This window comes from Eleutherodactylus coqui, chromosome 3 (assembly GCF_035609145.1).
Source record: "Eleutherodactylus coqui strain aEleCoq1 chromosome 3, aEleCoq1.hap1, whole genome shotgun sequence".
Lineage (NCBI taxonomy): Eukaryota > Metazoa > Chordata > Amphibia > Anura > Eleutherodactylidae > Eleutherodactylus > Eleutherodactylus coqui.
In genome coordinates this window covers 240836510-240860756 of record NC_089839.1, presented here as the reverse complement: position 1 = coordinate 240860756, position 24247 = coordinate 240836510, and the positions used below count along the sequence as shown (strand labels likewise).

The 24247-nt window shown below is 44.3% G+C and overlaps 1 protein-coding gene across 1 annotated transcript in view; it reads left to right on the top strand.

Annotated features, from left to right (window-relative positions):
- The first annotated feature begins 8009 nt into the window (after positions 1–8009).
- NR5A2 (nuclear receptor subfamily 5 group A member 2) overlaps positions 8010–24247 on the top strand; it is a 117849-nt gene continuing 101611 nt past the window's right edge. Inside the window, exon 1 of the mRNA XM_066597174.1 lies at positions 8010–8097. Within this exon, the coding sequence (XP_066453271.1) occupies positions 8034–8097 (64 nt within the window). The 5' untranslated portion in view covers positions 8010–8033. The remainder of the gene's footprint in view (positions 8098–24247) is intronic.

The following is a 24247-nucleotide window of genomic DNA, read 5'->3' as shown; positions in this document are numbered from 1 at the left end:
CAGCAGAGATGCAGTACACTCAGGACGGTCACAGGCAGCCCAAATAGAATGTTTTTCCCCAAATTTTTTTGGAAAAGCCCACTGCCTATATACACAGTATATGTCTTTCACTGTCCCTGCCTCACCACTACTGGCCCTGGACTATGTAAAATTACTGCAGACTGAGGACGCAATGCTCTGCACGGCCGATATACAAAAAAAAAAAAAAAAGTGCAACACTGCAAAAAGCAGCCTCAACAGTACTGCACACGGTCAGATGTGGCCCTAAGAAGGACCGTTGGGGTTCTTGAAGCCTAAAATAACTCCTAGCACTTTCCCTATAGCAACTCCAGCAAGACAGCACTTTCCCTGAACAATATCAGAATGCATCTGTGGCGAGCCGCGGGAGGGGCCGATTTATATACTCGGGTGACACCTGATCTCGCCAGCCACTCACTGCAGGGGGGTGGTATAGGGCTTGAACATCACAGGGGGAAGTTGTAATGCCTTCCCTGTCTTTCTATTGGCCAGAAAAGCGCAGTAACGTCTCAGAGATGAAAGTGAAAGTAACTCGAACATCGCGTGGTGTTCGTCTCGAGTAACGAGCATCTCGAACACGCTAATACTCGAACGAGTATCAAGCTCGGACGAGTACGTTCGCTCATCTCTAGTTACCATGGATTGATTAGGCGACCTACCACAGATTAACACCTCTCCCTATCTTCTACTAGGATGAGTGACACAGACCTACCTCTGCGAGGACATCGCCTCAAAAAAGGACGGCCCAGCGGTCTTTAGATCTGGGCCCTTGCTGCTTCTAGGAACCCACGCACCCAGGCTAGGATGCATACACATGCCCATCTGACTGGGTCAACTGGACATAGTAAAAAGATTCACAGAGCCAAAATCATGCCATACAGCAGCAAACACGCAACCATTAGTAGCAGATGTAAATGCTATAAATACCAGGTATTAATTGACATTTTGATCAAAATATGGAAGCTAGCAGACCACGTCATGGCTCCTGGATTTACCGCTAGTCCCTACACTAACCAGGAGTCCAGCAGCACAACCAAACAAAGCCACAGGGCACAAACCTTTCTTGCAGACACCAGACATAGAACCTGCTCACACCACACAGAGAGAGAATGAAAACTGAGAAAGCTGACCACACCCACACCCAGGAAGACAGCTTTTATGTGTACTGGACTAGCGTGATTGGCTTACTGGAGACACTCACACCCAGCCAGCACAATCCCCCAGCAGGAGAACTCCAGAGCACCTGTAGAACCGCAGGCCTTAGGAGACAGATGTGACAACCTGTCACCATTACATAATAATGGGAAACCCCTGGGTATTATTGACAAGGGAAAGGACTTGGGGATTGTAATTAACTGTAAACTTAAGTGGTACCACCAGTGTCAGAAAGCTGCTACCAAGGAAAATAGGATTACGGTGTGTATCAAAAGAGGCATAGGGACACATAACTAGAACATTGCAGAGGTACAGAGGTTTCTCCCATGATCTATTTATACCCAGGACTGTGACATTAACAAGGGGGCATCCTCTACATCCAGAGGAAAGAAGGTTTCTACCTCAACATAGTAGGGGATTCTTTACTGTAAGAGCAGTGACACTATGGAACTGTCAAGGAACTGGGGTCCGGGTACTGTAAGTCCCTAAAAGCTACCCACAACCCCTGTCCCAACCTACTTGTCCCCCTGGGCTAGGCCCCAGGGCGACAACTGGGCGATGGTCCTTATACTCACTAGGGAAGCGGGGCAAGGGGGTCAGACTTACAAACAAATACAGAGACAAACAGATACAAAACCAAGTCAGGAAGTCCGAGTGGGAACAGGAGAATACGCGGTACCAGGGATCAGGCAAGGTCAAAGTCAGGTCCAAACTCAGAGAGTCACAACGGGGAATCAGATCAGAATAATGCGTGTGTAGCCTGTAGAGAAACATACACTGTCAATGCTGGAAGGAAACCGGCACGTTTAAATGCTGTCAGAACTCCAGCAGCTGATTGGGGCGGGGAGCCTGCCAGCAGCCAGATGCAGACATAAGGCAGTGAGTGCAGAGACCCAGACATCCAGCAGCGAGTGCAGAGCATGCTAATCAGGATGTCATGGCAACAGGGACGGCATCCGCCGCGTCCCCAGCAACTCGATTACCCAGACACCGCCCCCTGAGCATGGGAGCATGCGCCCAGAGCCAGTGTCTGGGACCCCGGCAGCCAGGGGTGGTCACCAAGACCGGGGCTCCCCTGCGCCGCACCCGATCAGCTCGGGTGATAGGACCGGTGGAGCGGGCACGGAGACCCCGAGAGCCGGCAGTCCTGACAGGAACTTTCTGGAGGATGTTGTGATGGAAAACTCACTAAAAGAGTTTAAGGGGGGCCTGGGCGTCTTTTTAGTATAACAATATCCCAGGCTATAGTCACTAATTACTTCAGAAGAGTTGGTGATCTAGAGAGTTATTCTGACTGCCAGATTAGAGACGGGAATTAATCTTTTTCCACTAAAATGAGGGAAATTGGTTTCTACCTCATGTTTTTGTTTTTTTTTGCTTACCTCTGGATCAACATTGGGAGGTAACAGGCTGAACTGTAGGAACGTATGTCTTTTTTCAGCCTTACACACTATGCTTTAGAGAGGTGATATGGGCCATTTGCACAATGGACAAGAGCTGACCCATTGAGTTTTAGGAAGACTGTTCTAGGCATCTTCTGTGACATGGGCAGAGGTCATTGTACAGCGAGGAGGAGCAAATAAACGGTGATCTATTATGGATAGTGGATTCTGTGTTATTTATATATAGCTGTCACCTTTCATAGCAATCCATGTGTGATGATAAAGAGATGACTGCTGAAAAGTGTTCTCTATGGAACATGAAGTATCTAACTATTATATACTTAGGGTGGCTATATATGAGACAATTAAAGGCTGAAAATCACTTAAAGGGGTTGTCCCGCGCCGAAACGTTTTTGTTTTTTTTTCAATAGCCCCCCCCCCGTTCGGCGCGAGACAAACCCGATGCAGGGGTTTAAAAAAAAAAAACGGATAGTACTTACCCGAATCCCCGCGCTCCGGTGACTTCTTACTTACCTTGCGAAGATGGCCGCCGGGATCTTCACCCACGGTGGACCGCAGGTCTTCTCCCATGGTGCACCGTGGGCTCTGTGCGTTCCATTGCCGATTCCAGCCTCCTGATTGGCTGGAATCGGCACACGTGACGGGGCGGAGCTACGAGGAGCAGCTCTCCGGCACGAGCGGCCCCATTCAGAAGGGAGAAGACCGGACTGCGCAAGCGCGTCTAATCGGGAGATTAGACACTGAAATTAGACGGCACCATGGAGACGAGGACGCTAGCAACGGAACAGGTAAGTGAATAACTTCTGTATGGCTCATAATTAATGCACAATGTATATTACAAAGTGCATTAATATGGCCATACAGAAGTGTATAACCCCACTTGCTTTCGCGGGACAACCCCTTTAACTGAGTGATTTTCAGGGACAGTTGTCCCATGTAAACATGGCACCCAACAGGGCACTGAGAAATCACTCAGTAGTGACTAGTCACTTCATTGCAGCTCACTGAAAACAAAGCGAATAGTTTGTGAGTTCTTGCTCAGTGTAAACAGACTGGCATTCATTTTTTTATACTCAGTACTGTAACAGTAACAAGGTGGCATCCTCTACATCTAGAGAAAATAAGGTTTCTACATCAACATAGTAGGGGATTCTGTACTGTAAGAGCAGCGAGGCTATGGAACTTTCTGCCTGAGGATGTTATAAAGGAAAACTCACTAAAAGAGTTTCACAGTGAGTGGAGGTGGGCGTCCAAAAGAGATCTCTGCCATGCTCTGCTTCCATTTACTGAACGATCATCGCTCCTGTGTAAAAGCATATGAGATTTAAGAAAGTGATGTCTTAGGGCGACCGTCAGAAACATAAGTCGTCCCATGTGCAGCCACTATTAGTGGCGAAAAATTCAGGATTTTAGGATTTTTTAAAAATATAGATACAAGAATGGAAGAAAAAAATCACCAAACATTATTGAAAATATGTTTAAGATAGAAATCAGATTTATACAATAGGCCATTTTCTGATGACATTTGCTTTAAACAGGGCAGAAAAAGGAACCGGCCTCACTTTTGTGTCCTCTTGCATCCTTTTTAATGGTAAATTTATCCAACAAAAAATGCAGGACCTCCTAACAGGATGCCACCTCATGTCTGGCATGCTTTATACCATCATTTGTTATAAATAATTAGCATGTACCATTTTAAATTTAACAAGTGTTATAAATCGTTTTCTAGACATTTTTAAACTTGCCAAACAAAAAAGAGCAAAAATTGCATAGAACATATAGTAAACTCTATGCAGTTTATGTATACACTTCACACAATGTTCTTTGTAAAGACCCATTTACACACAATGATAATCTTTCAAACCATTGAAAGATTTACAGTTTTATCAATCTTTTTGCATAAAGTGTTAATGGACACTAATGTCCATTAACACTTTATCATATTCATTTGCATGTAAATGAGCCTCCAGGAGCTGTTTGAAGAGCCCAGCTTGTGATTAATCACATGCCCTGCTGTGCAAACAGCTGCATTGTTCTTTATAGGGCTTCCTGTAGATTACTATGTAAACTCCCAGCTCCCCTGTAGAACACAGCATGCGGTCTATTGAGAGATACTTTATCTCTCTGCAGCTGAATGATGGATTTTAAGTTCACCTTAAAATGATCATTCAGACAAAAAGTGCACGATGCCAGCATTTACATGTAACGATTATTGCTCATTTTCGGTCGTCTGAAGGCATTTTGAGTGATAATCGTTACTTGTAAATGGGCCCTAAGTCCTTCAGAGTCAGTAATACCAATTATCTGTAGATAGTAATGTTTATAACAATATTTAGTGAACAAATTAATTTTCAGAACAAAAAAAAACATTTTGAAGATACTTTCACGCATAGCGTTTTTTTTTAATGCTGCTGCAGTTTTTGCTGCAGTTTTTTTTTTGGGCCAAAGTCAGAAGTGGATCCAGCTGGAAGGACACATATAAGTCCTTCCTTTATATTTCCCATTACTTTTGATTCAAATTCTGGGTTTGGTTTAAAATATAGTATGAAAAACAGTCACTAAGGATGCCTTCACATCGCTGCGTTCTTTAACGCAAATGTCAATAGGACTTTCTAATGTTAAAAACACATCACACAAAAAACGCAAGTTTCGTGCTTTGGGATTTTTGTGCAATGTGTTTTCAACATTAGAAAGTCCCATTAACCTTCGCGTTAAAAAAAACGCTGCGATATCATGATTGCAAGTGTGAAGGCACCCTAAAACTACCAAATCCTCCCCAAAAAATACTGCGTGTGAAACCAGCTGTTTCTATTACATATCATTTTAGTAAGAAAACCTGTTGCATGCTATTTGTGCACTGATTGATAGCTTACGATTGATGTCCAATAATGATCCAGATATTTTTATAGGTTTACCCCTGGACAATTGGATCATTATCCCACAACAGAGCCTGTAATGTCAAGCAATAAAAAAGAATATTGCATGTGTGATATCAGATCAGCATTATCAATAGAACCACAGAGCTTTGCTCTTTGAGATTCAATTGTGTAACAGTTTCCCCTGTTACAAAACAGCAGATAACTGAATATTCAACCAAATAGCTGATAGTGCTGTTAGCTACTGCATCAGCTGACTAAATAGAGCAGTAGATATAACACAAAGTCTTATATCTAGGGATGAGCGAGTATACTCGCTAAAGCACTACTCGTTCAAGTAATGTGCTTTAGACAAGTATCTCCCTGCTCGTCCCTGAAGATTCGGGTGCCAGCGGGGGGCGGGGAGAGCGGGGAGCAACGGAGGGGAGATCTCTCTCTCCCTCTCTCCCGCCCGCTCTCCCCTGCTCCCCGCCGCAACTCACCTGTCAGCTGCGGCGGCTCCTGAATCTTCAGGGACGAGCAGGGAGATACTCGTCTAAAGCACATTACTCGAGCAAGTAGTGCTTCAATGAGTATACTCGCTCATCCCTACTTATATCTCATTTAGATGGGACAACAGTTGTCTGAACGACTGCATGAGTGCTGACATCACCGCTAAGGTCCTCAGCGCTCTATAAGAATACCTTTCTACATATGTAGTATACTCTAGCACGTTAGCATCTTTTCTGTCAGATTCCTATGGAGGTACATTAGAGGCCTATGGAAGCGCTATTACAACTCTGTAATACAGCCATGAGACCGTGTCAGCCACTTTGAGCCCTATAAACTAAGCTAGTGGTGAGCAAAACTTTTCAAAAGTTTGCAGCATGCTGTATTTGGTGCGGTAAATCACACAGACGGCTTCCATTGCAGTCAATGGAAGCTATTCGATCCGCGGCATTTCCAAAATGTCAATTTTGAAACTGCCGCGTATCCATGTCATCGACGGCGCATCATGCCCTGCTCTGTGCACGCACAGCGGCAAGACAGCCGAGACACTCACGGCAGATCCGGACAGTTGAGTGTGTATCTCTGGCTGGGAATCGGGTTTGATTCCGATGTGAGATTTCGCAGTTAGAATCCGACCCTGCCGTGGACATGAGGCCATGATATAATACAGTTTATTTGAAAGAGCTAACCAGTAACAAGACAGATGGGTAGAGTGACAAAACCGTGATACTGATAGCCTGAATAAGGGCATATCATGCAGAATCAACATCTGTATGGTCATAGGGGAAACGGGCTTGAGGGTAATAATATTAGCTGAAGTTGCTGAAGAGTCTGTACGGTGGTCTACTGACAGTTCGGCGGAACACGGTGAAATCTGCTGACAGTTACAAGTAACAGGGCAACTCTGATGGTTCTGTTGGGTGTAAAAAGACCTATAAATTATCAGACGGCTCCGCAGAATGTTATATCATAACAGTATATTACTGAACTGATACTTTTAGAATTCCTAATACGGTATTTTAAATCATAAGATGGAGATTGACGTTAAAGGAGATGTCCCGCGCCGAAACGGGTTTTTTTTTTTTTAAACCCCCCCCCCGTTCGGCGCGAGACAACCCCGATGCAGGGGTTAAAAAAACCACCCGCACAGCGCTTACCTGAATCCCGGCGGTCCGGTGACTTCAATACTTACCGCTGAAGATGGCCGCCGGGATCCTCTATCTTCGTGGACCGCAGCTCTTCTGTGCGGTCCACTGCCGATTCCAGCCTCCTGATTGGCTGGAATCGGCACGTGACGGGGCGGAGCTACACGGAGCTACACGGAGCCCCATAGAGAACAGCAGAAGACCCGGACTGCGCAAGCGCGGCTAATTTGGCCATCGGAGGCCAAAAATTAGTCGGCACCATGGAGACGAGGACGCCAGCAACGGAGCAGGTAAGTAAAAAACTTTTTATAACTTCTGTATGGCTCATAATTAATGCACAATGTATATTACAAAGTGCATTATTATGGCCATACAGAAGTGTATAACCCCACTTGCTGCCTCGGGACATCTCCTTTAACTCGAATATTGCATATGACAAGAAACGTAAAATGAATTGCTAAAAACTCCAGCCTTTCCATAACGTTGGTAGATGTTCAGTAGGTATGTATACACCTTTATAGCTCAGCTCTCTCCACTCTACCTTTCAGCTTCAAAGTTAATCATTTGTTTGCCCCTATCTAGCAGAACTTCTTATCTCCTCTCCTGTCACTTTACAACCTCAGTTCTCTTATCACATTGCAATGGAGCATGTGATCTGAATGAGCCAATGGAGTCCAACAATCTCGCCCATTACATCCCATCTCCAAATGGGATGGATGGTTTACAACAGGTCAGTAATGCTCAGTAGAGTACAGAGTCCATCCTGAGAAATACCTGTTACTTTCTGAACTACATATCAGCTTTGGGAAAAAAAAACTCTATAGCAACTTCTGCTGGAATATGCCATAGTACATTACTTCCGAAGGCCACAATATTACAAGCAGCTCATTACCGAAACCGATGCAGTTTTCAAGGACGAGGACAATTTATGTTGTTTGGAGTTGATTATGGCTGCAAGACATGAAAGTGTCATCATACAAGAGCCTGTGAAACACGGATATAACACACAAGGTGAGTGTGCATTTTTTGGATTTTCCGATGCTTGCCCACAGGTGGCAGGAGGAAGACCTATGTTTTCATTACTGAAAATGATAGCTACCAAACACATTGGGATTTTTTATAAGTGTATTACCATAGAATAGAATAGAACAGAATAGAATAGAATGGTAGGGTTGGAAGGGACCTCCAGGGTCATCTGGTCCAACCCCCTGCTCAGTGCAGGATCACTAAATCATACCAAAGATATTGGGATTTTATTAAGAGTGCGTTACCAAAGACATTGGGATTTTTTATAAGTTGGACAACTGTATAATTAAGATTTAGCAGAGAGTTTTTAGGATAGCGTTGGGTTGTAATATTTTTACACTGTTAACGAAGGATTGTGGAATGGAGGTATAAATATATATAAAGGGAGAATGCAGAATGTGGAGAATTAAATATGCCACATAGTCAGTATACCTTCAGATTCGAGTATGCTGCATTCCAGTTTCAGCTGACTATGACTTCTAGAGCCAGGTCTGCACTAGGAGGATTACAAGATGTTTAACAGAATGGCTACATAGGATTATGGAAGAATAAGGAGGTCTTAGGGTGAAATCTTCTGGACCAGTAGGAGGAGTTACAAGAAGCAATAGGAGAAGTAGGAGAAATAGGTGATGTCATATGAGGTAATGAGAGCACTTTAAATTGTTTTTGCATTTCATTCGGATTCAATACAGATGTTTTTTCAGTTCTCGTTCTGTCACTTTCAATGAGGTAACAGAGGCATCAGCCATGTTACTGGAAATGATCATCCACCCCACCCCCATTAAAAAACTCTGATGGAAATGGGGTGTACTTTAGAGGATGCAGATGACACTTATATATGAAGTTCTCCTATGCAGTTTTCAACATAATGTATTACCTAAACCATGACATCCCTATATGATGTATATACATATATATATAGTGTAATTTCATGTAGGTCTGGCATGGGTGATCTAGGCAGGAAAGCAAATGTTTAGAAGTGTTAAGTGCTGAAGTCTGGACTGTGTCACTTTGGGTCACTTTGGCTGTTTCCATTCATTGCACTGCGTTAATTAAGTAATGATTCCAGACTTATTTTATGCCACACTGAAATGTCATCTAAGTGAGAATTTGATAGCAAGGTCACACCCCAGAAATTGCTACCAACATTTGTTTAAAATGATGGCATTGTACGACAGAGGCAACTTAGGAGTGGAAGCCCGTACCTTAACCCTATAGAAATGACCAATTATGTGGAAATGCTATGGAATAAATAGCTGGCAGTCCAACCTATTTTTTTGAACACACCAAGGAATCTGTTGCCATATGTGGTTATATGAGGATATATATACGACACTCTAAGGCCACTCTCACACATGCGTTCAGATAAATGGCGCTCAAAACCGCCATTTCGAACAGAGTTTTTGAAGGCATGGTAGAGCGTTTACCAGTGCCTTTTAACGCACCCCATCATTGTGATTGGTGATGAGGTGCGTTAAAAAATGCGAAAATGACAAAAAATACAACAGACAGCACAAGAAGTGTTAGAAACGCCAGGTTTGAGCGTTGTAATCAATGGGAGCGTTGTACTACGATCAACGCAGCCGATCGATCACTCATTGGATCTTTAGTATAAAATATCCCAAAGGCACCATGTCAGACTAAACTGGCAGATTAGGCACAACATTTAGAAAGAAATCTGAGCAATGAACTTGCGCATAGTGTTAAATGATCTGTAATTAGCCAATCATGCCATATACATCTACTTTCGACTGGGCTCACACAGACGGAGGCCCGCAGCAGATTCCATCTGTGAGCCCGGCCGACGACCCTGCATACTGAATAGTGTGCATTGCAGAAGACCGCGGTGGTTCACCGTCAGTCATGCGCGGTACAGTTCTTTTTCTTTAACCCTTTCCAATCCACTGTCTGACGTCTGAAGACATTCTGATTAAAGGCTGTACAGCTCCGATGTCGGAAGACATCCGGCAGGGTATTCTTACTGTATATTGCTGGCCGCTTTGTTGTCAGGGGCCTCTCCAGCATGTCCCATACTGCAGTACTGGCTCTAGCCAGCAGATGGCGCCATTGTATAATGGCAGAAAGAGAAAGCCCCCTAGGAAACCCTGAATCCAAAATTGGATTGCAAAGGGTTAATGTTTGTATTTCCCGTACCGTTGCTTAGCGATGACAGGGGTAACCACAGCCCATACGCAATGTTAATTGCGTATGGGCTGCGAGTCGAACAGCCTCCATTGACTTCAATGTAGGCTGTCCGTGTGGAGTCCACAAGCAAATAGAGCATGTTATGATTTTTCCTCTGCTCACGGAATATGCAATTCGTATCAGCGATTGTAAGCGAAAAAGTGAAACTACATGACTTTGAATGGCTGAGTTTTGCTGCGGATTTTCCGCATTGGACGCTGATAGCAGATTCCGCATTTGGAACCTGCCTGTGTAAGCCCAGCCATCAGCTGACAAGAACCAAAACATTCCAGTATGACAGTTCACATTTCTGGTCGACAAAATTCTGCTGTTGGCCATTGCAAATGATCAAATTTGAGCAAATTTTAAAACAACTGGCTTTTATCTTATGTGCATGGCCAGCAATATAGGGCTGGTTGGTACAATAGCACCCGTTGAACTCATTGAATGGGTGTCTGTCTGACTGAATGACCATGAGGGATCACCTGATTGGTTCGCCTAATGCCTTACAAGAAAGTGTTGTTTAGCTGGTCAGGTGATCTTTCTCAAGATACAGCGCAAGTCCCCTGCCAACCTCGTATAGGGGCTATAGCACTGGTTGGACCCACTGGGATACGGTAACAAAAGTAGATTTTTTTACAAAGTTGTCTGTCAGGTCCCTGAGGGTTGCTTTACATTGATGCCTATGACGCCTGTGCTGTCACACATGAGCAATAGCTGTTCAGTGAATAAAGGCAGAGGCGGCGCGCACTGGAGAAACCTTCTAGCCACCCACTTCCGTTCACTGTGAATATGCAGTATCTTTCAAAGACGAAGCGACTAGCGACTACTGTACTGTTTACTACAAAGCGACTAGCGACTACTGTCCTGTGTCTATATAGTACAACTATCTTTCAAAATGGCTTAGTGGAGTGATTTTTCAGATCATTGCGGTCCCGTGGAAAGCCACCTTAGGACTCCTGTCCCCAGATGCAGAGGCGTAACTTGAAGCTCCCGGGCCCCAATGCAAAACTTGCAACAGGGCCCCCAACTATAATGCTTTATTCATAGTACAGGTCTCCCTATATGGAGAAAAGAGGCCTTATGGGCCCCCTAAGGCTCCTGGGCCTGGGTGCAACCGCATCCCCTGCATCCTCTATAGTTACGCCCCTGCCCGGATGGATATTTGCTGCAGAATCCACAGCGGGCATCCACACAGTATATAGCAAATAGTTCCTATAGCATGCTATGGGAAATCGATTTTTCCGGCACACTTGTGGAAACCAATTGCGGTTTCCGCAAACGGAGGACAAACCGCAGCATGCTCCATTTTTGTGCGGATTTTGCACTGACGGCTTTGATTGAAGTCAATGGAAGCTGTCCGATCTGCGGCTCTTCCACAATCGCATAGCAGAAAGGGCGTGGATTCTGCGTCATGGCTAGGCAATAACACAAGAAAAGCAGGACTTAAAAAAAACAAATCTGTACTGCGCATGTCCGACAAAAATGAAAGTGATCAGGTATGCATGAACTCCACTGCTGGCAGAGGTCCTTAATGTTACCTTGGCTGTGGACAGCATAGAATAGTGACCGACACGCTGATTTCAGTTGTCACTTAGGGAAAAGAGACTTGACATGTGTATAGCGCCAACTTATTGCACAGCGCTTTCAGATAATTTATTTATCACCCACCAATAAGCTGGGTACTAATTTTACCATCCCCAGAAGGATGAATCAACCTTGAGCTGACTACCTGAACCAAGTGGGGATTGAACTTGCTGCCTTCAGGTCGTGAGCAAGAGCTTAGGACTGGATACTGCTGCCTTAACACTCTGCAGCACACATTTTGCCATATCTGGCAGAGACAGGTCCGATTTAGGTTTGTTAATATTCATACAGTCAGTGCTGCACTGTCCTCCGCCCCGCTGTCACTGATTGACAGGTCTCTGTGTTCCTGTGCATACAGCGAGAACTATCAATCAGTGGCATGGGGATTGCATTAGTGAATATATGAATATTAATGAATCTCTTTGGACTCCGCTCTGCCAGAAGCTACAAGTTTACAAATCTAAGCATTAAAAAACTCTGGCACCAAATAGTATAAGTGGCAGACCGCCGGAATCAGTGTCTCTGTCATTGTACTGGGTTGCCCGCAGCGTTAGGGAACGGACAGGTTCCCTAATGTTCAATTTCAGCCCTGTTGCACACTACATATGTCATTCTAAACATCAACTTTGTAACCATGGTCTAAATACCAAATATTTTTGATCATCCAAAGGATAACAGCCCAATAATCTCTTTCCAGACTTTAGGGCTATTTACACGGAAAGATTATCATTAGAGATGAGCGAACGTACTCGTTTAGCGCGATTTGGCACTCGAGCACCACTTTTTTCGAGTAAGTGACTACTTGGGCGAAAAGATTCGGGGGGCGCCGGGGGGCGGCGTGGTGGAGCGGGGGGGTAGCAGTGGGGAACAGGGGGGAGCTCTCTCTCCCCCATCCCTCACTCCCCTCCGCAACCCCCCACCCACCCCCGGCGCCCCCCCAGAATCTTTTCGCCCGAGTAGTCAGTTACTCGAAAAAAGCGGTGCTCGATTGTGAAATCGCCCTAAACGAGTATGTTCGCTCATCTCTAATTATCATGTAAAATTTGCTCAAAATTGTCATGGTCACCAGTGAGTTTTAGCCACATGAGTCAGGAAGGGTCTCATCTCTCCTTAAGGAGAGCAGCATTGATCCAGGGATTATTCTGACTGCCATTATGTAGTTAGGAAGGCATTTTTTCCCCCAAAATGCGGTAAATCGGATTCTACCTTATTGGGATTTTTTGCCTTCCTCTGGATCAACATGGGGCATGGAAACAGGCTGAACTGGATAGACATTTGTATTTTTACAGCTTTGCATACTATGTTACCTAGAAGGTATGTGAGGAAACACCTAGAAAGTGAGTGGAGAGGTTTATAAGGCCATGCATGCTCCTGTGGGAAATATATGCAAATAAGGAAGATGGAAGAATACCTCTGCAGCGCCACCTATTGGATGCTTAGTCATATGATTCATACAAGCGGCTCATATCTTGTATGCTTGTTTTATTATTCATGTTCTGTGATTGGCTGGGAATTATAATTAGGATGCACTGCCATAGTCTCTTCCACATTCCCCTTGATAACACCACAGACAGAACCTTCATTGAGGTCTCATGCAGTTTCCAGGCCATAGGGTAGTACCGTATGTATCATAACATGTTCATTTTTTTTTCTTACAATGTTTTCTCATGTAAATTGTTTAGACCACATGGACCAATTTCAAGTTATTTGATCACTAGCTTGTTATCCATGACTTCGGCCACCTGGAATTTGTATTTTTTTACCTAATCTGTGCTAAAACTTGAAATATTTCTTACACAGCTGAGGTAAAGTAAATCTGCGCTGTGATTGGTTGCTATGGGCAATACAGATTTTCGTTAAAATCTCAATCCATGTTGATTGTTCAAATTTTAATCTCAGGCAATGTCCAGTATCCCTGCTAGCTTAATAATCGCATACGTGAGGCAATGACTTCTGTCCTCAAGTGTCTGCCCATTTGGGGAGGCCTAGCTTATGATGTGCATCGCCTTCCTTCCTCTCCACCGCACTTAATAATCGCATATGTGCGGCAATGATACCTGCCCTCACGTATCTGCACGTTTTTGTAGGCCTAGCTTATTATGTGCACCCCTTTCATCTCCGCCGCCAGTGGAGTGGAGGTGCGCATCACCAAATAAATCTGTCTTGTATTTATAGAGAAATCTATCAATTTCCGGGATAAAACCTAGCCTATCTCCTTCCTCAAGATGCCAGCTATCACCCTGCCAAATCTCATCAACATCGCATCAGTGGTTTAGCCGTGAAAACGTAACAAACAGACAGACAGTTACTTTTGCATTTATGATATTGGTATGGATTATAGATGAGCAAGTATACTCGCTAAGGCACATTACTCGAGCGAGTAGTGCTTTAGCCGAGTATCTCCCCGCTTCTCTCTAAAGATTCGGGGGCCGGTGGGGGGCGGGGAGCAGCGGGAGAGAGCGGGGAGGAACGGAGGGGAGATCTCTCTCTCACTCTCTCCCCCCCACTCCCCGCCGCAACTCACCTGTCACCAGCGCCGGCCCCCGAATCTTTAGAGACGAGCGGGCAGATACTCGACTAAGGCACTACTCGCTCGAGTAATGTGCCTTAGCGAGTATACTCACTCATCTCTAGTATGGATGTTTTGATTAATAGTATTATTACTGATGGGTTTTGGAATACTTAGAGGAAAGCCATAGGAGCCCAGCAATTCGACATCCTGTGCTCATTTGATCACTCGTTGGGTGATCTTCAGCACATTCACAAAGACAGATAACCTGGTAAACAAACATTTGTGTAAAAGGCTTTTTATGGTTTTCTTTGTCTTTTAGCACATTGTTCTTATAAAAAAAATCTTAACTTTCTGGGAGTTTATTTGTCTCTTTCTTTGTAGGTTATTCATTTACTTCAATACTAGGACAATTGTGCATGCATTATGCAGGGTCAAATGTTTGCTTTACCATTCTGTATACAGGGTGTTATCAAAAAGACTTAACCAGCTCTATATTTCAAGAATATTCAAGACATGTGCTAGTATGAGATAATACTAAGAGGACATTTGGAGACATAAGGCTGGTGATGACTGAAGTAAAGAAAGCATCCTTGAAGTGGCCTTCTCCTGTTTCGATAGGGGCAGATCACGTAGGAAGTCATCCCCAGTCGTCTGTAGGAGATTCAGGTACCGATTCACGTTGAGAGTCTCCACTTACTTCAGTCATATCAGCGGTTTCACGTGACTTAGAGTAATGTGGAAAGTGGATTTCTGCTTCTCACATGCTACTCCTCAACTTTAAAATTGGGTTTTACTCTCTATCTCTTACAGGGGCCACAAGACAAAATTGAAATCCATTTTCTTGGGCCAACAGGGACTCATGTGCCATATCATCGTGTAGGACATCCATGCCTTCCTATTCAAGTATGCTATTGTTATTTCAATATATACACCAATATTGAGATATAGCACTGGATCAGTCTTTTTGACTACACCCTGAATAGTAATGCTTAAAACAGATGCGTACTTTGTAGCTTTTGGGCCCAACGTAAAATCCATAACAGCTGTCCAACCATTTCTTGTCACATGCTCCCTATATATGGGACAAATTAACTTTTTTCCCACCATTGGTCTCCAAGGCCTGAGTGGGATTACAACTTCCATCCTATAGTAATGCACCTGGCTAAATGTTCCAGCTGTAATTATTTCTTTTGAATGTTTTTGTGTTTAATCGTACTTGATGTCTTCAGAAAAAGAATACCTAATGTCACATATTTCTTTTTTCTGGTGATATCCAGTCTATTTGCATATAATACCAGTCACCAGCCTTATGTCTCCAAATGTACTCTCGGTATTCTCTCATTCAAGTATACGTCTTGAATCTTCTTCCTATAAGAAGTTCAACTTTTCTATTCGTATACCCATTACTCGTGCCCCATTTAGTCATGATCTCCATCTCTGTGTACTCATGTACTATCACACTTCAGCTATGCCACAAATTGCTGACTACCTGAGAAATTTGACATCTGGAAACAGCAATGTGATTTTCCATTAGCAATCTATATCTGATTAAAAAAAATGAGGCATGGAAATTGTAAGCTTTCCCCAATGAAAGAGAAATACCCATTCTTCAAAACTTCAGGGACCAGAACGTATCTCAAAAACATTCCCCACCCCTTTCCCCGATCGAGCTCGCCTCCTCTTGCTCTATGCTGCATGGTGTGGCCGAACTTTATGAAAACAGCCAAGCAGATTGTTCTACGTTGTGTAAATAACACCCATAGAGGTGAATGCGACTTGTGTATACAGAAATATAGGATGTTTATAATTAAGACCATTTTAGAAGTTCTTGTTTTAAATTATTTTTATATGCATTGGAACAAAAACATAAAATAGTTATGAGGTGGACCTTCCCTTTAAATGTTATGGATAAAATCTCATGTACTTCTAAAATAGACACCAGTTGGACTTCCGAGTAATAGATGCTACTTGTAGAAGCCCTTTTCTCTAGCTTATTGAGGAGGACCTTGATGAGGGTTCTGTCCTTTGTTACCTCCAAGGTAAATGATTATCTAATAAATACAAGTTGTTAATTTAATCCGACCAACAGTTAAGGCCCATTTACACTGAGCGATGATTGCTCAAAGATCGCTCAAACAACAGTTTGAGTGACAGCTTTGAGCGATCATTTTGCATAAACTATTAAGAAGCTACTCAGCTACTTAATAGCAATTTAGTGTGCAAATGAAGCCTTTAGCTGAAAGCAGTTAATAGCCCGAGAGCTCTTATCTGCTTTCAGTTCCTTTGTTCTCCAACAGTACTACCCGCAGAGAAATCCTGATTTTTATCTTGGCCTGAATTTACGATTAGCTAGCAGTGCACGAAAAGTGCACGATGGACGCGCGTTTAGTCGCAACGATGATCATTCAAACGATCGCTTTTTAGCGATTTTTGAGCGATCATCACTCAGTGTAGATGGGCCTTTACAAAACCCCAATTCTTGCATCAACGTGCATCTTCCCTGTAAAATCTATATGATGCCCTGACGTAAACTACAGCTGCCACCCACCAATCCTTTTAACTGGCATCCTGGATTTCAGCCCCATTCAGGAGCAATTTAATATATTCATGCTTCAGGGAGAAGAAGAAGTCACAGTGCAGCTACTGTAGATCCATAATACATAGGACCTACCACAGACAAGAAAGCTTGCTACAAATCCCATAGGACTTCCAGGATTACAGTAAAATACATTTACACGTAAAGCCTTTTTCTATCCCTTCCCATGTGTATACTGAGGCCTTAGTCAGACGGGCCTTTTTTCGCGCGATTTGCGGATCGCATGACGGATGCGCATCCGCAAATCACGTGACCGGTGCCCGAAAATCGCCCGAAAATCTGCTCCTAGCCGCGTTTCATTAGAAACGGGCCGGAGCTGTCCAGCGCATTGCATTCAATGGAGCCGCAACACAGCGGGCTCCATTGAAAGCAATGCGCTGCGGGCGAGTGTGGGATGAATTGTCGGGAAGGGATTAAATATATAAGCCCTTCCCTGCAATTCATCCAGAAATGTGTTAAAATAAAAAAAATATATATACTCACCTGCTCCCGGCAGCCGGAGTTCAGCGCGGCCGGCCTGCAGTGGGTATGAAGGGGGTGTGAGTCAGACCTGCCCCCTGATTGGCTCAGCGCTGAGCCAATCAGAGGCAGGTCTCACTCACACCCATTCATGAATTCAACCCCCTTCACACCCACTGCAGGGCGGCCGAGCTGAACTCCGTCTGCCGAGACAAGGTGAGTATATATATTTTTTTATTTTAACACATTTCTGGATGAATTGCAGGGAAGGGCTTATATATTTAAGCCCTTCCCGACAATTCATCCCGCGCACGCCGGCAGCCCATTGCTTTCAATGGAGCCGGCTGTATTGCCGGCTCCATTGATTTCAATGGGCAAACTTCGTTCTTCTCTGCCACAGCTGTTACAGCTGTGGCAGAGAAGAATGATTTGTCTTCTATGTTCTCAATGGGGTCGGCGCTGCTGCTGCCGGCCCCATTGAGTGCATATAGAGAAGAGAACAGGAATCGCAGATCGCAGATAGGTGCGATCTGCGATTTCTGTTCTATAATTTATCGGACGAGCGCATAAAAAACGCTCATGTGTCCGATACCATTGCAAAGCAATGGTTTTAAAAAATCGCCGGACGCATGCGCATGCGCAAATCGCGCGCAAATACGCCCGTCTGACTGAGGCCTGACACTGCAAAGCTGCTTTAGGTATTGCCACTCCGGTTTACAAGATTTAGAAGTTTAAATTGCCGTTGTCATGAGACAGTGACTTTTTAAGCAAGGGCACATATACTATAAGATGTCGATGTAATGCTTAGGACAGCACACAGGCTCCTATTGTGCAGCCCACCAATGCTATTCCACTTCGCTTATCCTGTGGAATTAGGCTGTTGCTCCTCTTCAATCAACAGATCCAAGAGTATTCTTGACAGCAGCACTTTAAAGAAGGCCTGTTATATTATTCTACATGACCACGAGACATCCCTGTCACAGTTGTTAGAATGCCTATTGACGGTTTCACATGTTAATCGTGCCATTTATTGTAATACTCTGTGGAGCACATTTACTATTGCAGAATTTCGGCAAAAATCGCCCATTCTTTTTGGTGCAAATCAATATAGACAAATTTACTGTTGATTTGCACAAAAAAAGAACAAATGTTAAACCTCACTAGACACTTTCCAATAGTGCCTAGAAAATGTGACAGGATTTGGGTAGAATGAGGTTTCCAGATGGATTCATCAACTGAGACATTTTAAAATATTTTTGAAAAGTCTCACTGCAGTAGATGGCAGCATAAAACATGTAGAAACAAGAATGTGCCAGACAACTAGCACCGAAAATTCCACTGATGATAACTTCCCTTCTATATTCTTTATCCTAATTTATGAATTTTGTCAGAATAACACAAATTTGTGTATATCTACAAGGGGTAGACAAGAATATGGAAACACCATACAAAATGCATTCCTTAAAATACACAGGATTATAATAATAATAATAATCTTTATTTGTATGGCGCCAACTTATTCCGCAGCGCTTTCAGGCATGGATAAATGCAAAACAATACAACAATTACAATGTGAGATACATTGGGTTAAACACAAATGGGTTGGGGGTGGTACAGGAGGTGCAGGGGTTGGGGAACACAGGCAATAGGAAATTTCATGTACAGATCATTTATTAGAAAGCAAACAGGGTGGAGCACCATAGGGAGGGGCGAGGGACTAGGTCAGGAGAGTTGTTATGCTTCCCTGAAGAGGTGCGTTTTTAAGGCACGTCTGAAATTTCGTGCATCTGGAATTGTCCGGATGCCTTGGGGTAGAGCGTTCCAGAGGATGGGTGCTGCTCTGGTGAAGTCCTGTAGGCGAGCATGTGAGGTTCGTATTACAGGGGTGTTTAGTCTGAGTGTGTTAGCCGATCGGAGTGAGCGGGCTGGGTGGTGTACTGACAGTAGGGAGGCGATGTATGGTGGTGCAGCGCCATGCAGAGCTTTGTGAGTGAGGTAGAGGAGTTTAAATTTAGTTCTGCAGTGGATGGGCAGCCACTGCAGCGACTGTCATAATGCAGAGGCATCTGAGTAACGACTGGATAGAAAAATGAGCCTAGCTGCTGCATTTAGTATGGATTGGAGTGGAGCGAGTCTAGTGCGGGGGAGGCCGATGAGTAGCGAGTTGCAGTAATCAAGCCGGGAGTGGATGAGGGCAACCACGAGTGTCTTTAGTGTGTCCGTGGTTAGGAACGGACGTATTTTAGCAATATTTCTGAGGTGCACGTGGCATGTTTGGGCCAGAGATTGGATATGGGTGGTAAAGGAGAGATCAGGGTCCAGTGTGACCCCAAGGCATCGGGCATGCCATTTGGGGGTTGTGATGGTGCCAGACACTGGAATGGAGATGTTGGGGTGAGGTCGGTTAGAAGGTGGAAACACAAGGAGGTCAGTTTTAGAGAGGTTTAGTTTGAGAAAAAGGGAGGACATAGTGTTAGAGACAGCGGACAGACAGTCGGTGATATTTTGGAGGAATGGTTCAGAGATCTCATGAGAAGAAGTGTATAGTTGGGTGTTGTCAGCGTATAGATTGTATTGGAGGCCAAATTTGTGGATGGTTTGTCCAATTGGGGCAGTATAGATAGAGAAGAGAAGGGGACCAAGTACCGAGCCCTGGGGTACCCCAACAGCGAGAGGAAGTGGAGAGGAGATAGACCTAGCAAAGAAGACACTGAAAGAGTGGTCAGAGAGGTAGGAAGAGAACCAGGAGAGAGCAGTATCCTTTAGACCAATAGAGTGGAGCATAGTGAGAAGGAGGTTATGGTCGACAGTGTCAAATGCAGCAGACAGGACAAGAAGGATTAGTAGTGAGTAGTCACCTCTCGACTTTGCAGTCATCAGGTCATTTGTTACTTTTGTAAGGGCAGTTTCGGTCTAGTGTAGAGAGCGGAAACCAGACTGGAGGGGGTCGAGGAGTGAGTTGTCAGAGAGAAAGTGAGTAAGCCGGGAGTAGACCAGGCATTCCAGTAATTTGGAGATGAAGGGGAGGTTTGAGACGGGTCGGTAGTTGGCAGCATCAGTTGGGTCCAGGGTTGGTTTTTTAAGCAGAGGGGATATGATGGAGTGTTTAAATGAGGAGGGAAAAGTGCCTGAGGTTAGGGAGAGGTTGCAGATTGTAGTGAGGTGAGTAATGAGAGCTGGGGAAAGGGACCGGAGGAGGTGAGAGGGGAGAGGGTCGCTAGCGCAGGTGGTGGGGTGGGCAGCAGAAAGGAGCCTGGAGACCTCTTCCTCTGTAGTTTGTTCTAACGTAGATAGTGAGTAGGTGCTGGGTTCAGTGCTGATGAAACTGCAATCGGGGCTAACCATGCAGCTTTCACAGATTTCTTTTCAAATGTTGTCGATTTTTTCTTTGAAATAGGCAGCTAGTTCTCCAGCAGTCAGGTCTGTCACAGGGGCCTGTTCTTTGGGGCTGAGGAGGGAGTGAAAGGTCTCAAAGAGTTGTTTGGGGTTGTGGGATAGTGAGGAGACAAGGGAGGTGAAATAAACTTGTTTGGCATGGTGAAGGGCTAGGTTATAAATTTTAAGCATAAATTTGAAGTGGAGGAAGTCTGCCGGCAGCTTTGACTTTCTCCACAGCCGCTCGGCACACCTAGAGCACCGCCAGATGAAGCGCATTTGGGACGTCAGCCAAGGTTGCCGTGGTCTGCGTTTGACAGCTCGAGTCACGGGCAGTGCCGCTTCATCCAGGGCACGGCTGAGGGTGCTGTGGTAGTATTCAGCTGCCAGGTTAGGGCAGGGAAGGAGAGAGATAGGGGATAGGGAGGACTGAATAGTTTCGGCAAACTATTTGGTGCGGACGGACTGGAGGTTCCTAGAGGTGCGATAGATAGGAGGGTCAGGGGAGATGCTAGGGTGCCTGATGGAGAAAGAGAGAAGGTTGTGATCTGAGAGTGGAAGGGGGGAGTTAGTAAAGTGAGAAGCAGAGCAGAGACGGAGGAAAACTAAATCGAGAGTGTTACCATCTCTATGAGTGGGGGAGTCAGAGATTAGTGATAAGCCAAGGGAGGAGGTAAGTGTTAAAAGCTGGGAGGCAGGTGAGGAGCTGGAGTCATTAGTAGGGATGTTTGGGGGATTATAGATCATATTTCAATAACACATGTAGACCGATTTTAAGTGGAGGTAATATGACACAGATGCTTCTGGGCAGAAGTGAATATTTGTCGGAGCAATAAGGTTCCATTTGTCAGAATTTTGAGCCACTCAGCTGCCTCCCAAAACCACCCAGAGCAGGGCAAGAGGTGAAGTAAACACAAATTTGGCAGGGGTCAAAAGGCAGATCAGTGTGCCAGATCCCAGGCATTTCGTATTGTGTTTCCATATTTTTGTCCATCCCATGTATGTTCCACCTTTGAAAATCTGTAATACATCTAATAAATAAAACAAGTTAAGGTTTCAACAAAGCAACACAAGACATCTATACTCTTGTTTTCATCAAAAAGAGTCAATAGAGGGAAAAAAACATAAAAAACAATTAAGAACAACACTCACATACCATAGGACTAAAAATTAGCAAACTTTTGAAAAATTCTGTTCAGGCAGTTTGCGTAATTTCAGCAAAACGTTTGCCTGGGTCTGAATTAGTTCAAACCAAACCAGAATTTCACAAGTATCCTTAATACTGGTGTACAGCACTGACTAAGAGCAACAGAAGCCCTATATAATGCTATTAGGTCACCTAGGAGTGTATCTAAGTAATTTTGAGCTGTTTTACGTTAAAGTTAATATAAAGGTTTCGGCTATGGGTAAAGGGATGGCATCGAGTGTTAGCTAACAACTTGTTTAAAAACACTCTGCACTAGCCGATTTTTCAAGCTTTATAAACGTAAAAAAGAAGATCTAAAATGAACCCTTCTTGGTGGCGGATGTCTGGCGGTGTTTATAATTACACGGCGGTAACAGAAAAAGAATGGCTTTTTCCAAGCAGTCCAAAAACTCTCACTTTTTTGGAGTAGCAACATGTTTTTTCAGAAACATATCCCATTTTGTGGAGTAGCAACAGGATTGGCATCCTGGAAAGGGAAGAAACAATGGCTTCTGTACAAAAGAAAAGCCAAAAAAATTGTTCATTTTTTTGGATAATCTAGTTGATGTGTTCTATAGTTGTGTCGGCAGGTAGTAGCAGCAGCAGGGGCAGTGGTTAAAGTAGTTGAATCAGCAGCACAGCAAACTGGGCCAGTTCTTGCCAATGTTCCAAGTTGTTGACACAGAAGTTTTACATGTCCACCACCTACATAACAGCCACTACCACCTCCTACACTATCGCAGCTATGTGTCTTGGCCACTGCTTCTACCTCCATAACACCACAATACACCCCAAAAGCTGACTGTCCTCACACAACTCCTCATCATCACTATATCATTATTATCTTCCTCATCCGAAGCACCTAGGGTGCTGTCTCTTAGGCCAGGCTCACACGAATGGGTCAGATTCCATGGTGAAGTCCGGCTGGTGACCCTGCATACCTCTATTAACTGTACCGTGGATGACCGCAGAGGCTCACAGTCGGTCATATGTAATTTTTATTTTGCATTGCTTGAATTTCCTGCGCCATCACTTAGCGATGACACGGGTACCCGCAGCCCATAAACAATGTTAATTATGTATGGACTGTTGGTCAGACGCCTCTATTCAAATCAAGGCACATGGATTCCGCAGCAAAATAGAGCACGCTGTGATTTTTCTTCCCCTCGTGAAATACGCAATTCGTATCTGCGTGTGTGAAGGAAAAATCAAAACTACATGCCTTTTAATACTCATGTTTTGCTGTGGAAAGTGCACGCCGATGACGGAGTCCGCAATACAAATCCGGTCCTGTGAGACCAGCCTTAGGAGAAAAGGTGACTCCCCATAGGGAAAAAGTTAAGTGCAAGTGAATATAAACAATGTCATGAAGCCTAAATTAATATTCATAAGAACTATGGAAACAAAAAGAAAGATAATAACATAAGACCTGTAGGGCCCAAAAGCTAATCAAGGTCGAGCTCCCCGCCAATATCGCTGACACCTTGGGCAGCTTTGTCAGTGGTGGCAATTGGCGTAAGTTATAGCATATATAAGTTTGAATTTCGGTGCATGGATTGGCAAAGATGCGCCACATTTTTTAGAGACATTTAAATTTAGGACTGTTGCTACTTCTGGAGTGGATGTCCTGTTAAGATCACGCAAAGAGTACAACAGGTAATTAGTGGCATAGCAATAGCGGTCATAAGGATCGCAATTGCAACCAGGCCCCTAAGTCCGAGGGGCCTGCAGGCCCCCCTTGCCATATAAAATTTTACTATAGTGCGAGGAACAGACAGAGTTCCTCTGCAGCACCCCTCCCTTAACTCTTCTGTGCTCCCGCAAGTTACTTCCAGTGGTAGCCAGTGTCACATCACTAATGATGCAACTGGCTGCCTGTCGGGTTATGTGACTTCCTGCATAGCCAAACTTCACCTATATCATAATGACTGAACAATGAACGATAAATAGTTCATTATTCAGTTTCTGCAGGCATAAAATTCAAACGATGATCAGCACGTATGAACAGGCAGTCATCCATCTATGAAAGACTCCCTGTTTACTGTGAATGGAGGTGGATGGGTGAGTGAAGCAATTTCCGACCCACTCAACCTCCATTCGCTGAACAATCATAACCCCTGTGTAAAAGCAGAGGACAATTATTACTGGGAGAGCTGCAATGTAAAAGGTGAAGTGCCCAACAGTCATTTCATTTAAAAGGACTCTAAGCCACAAAGAATACCCAATCTCTTTTTGC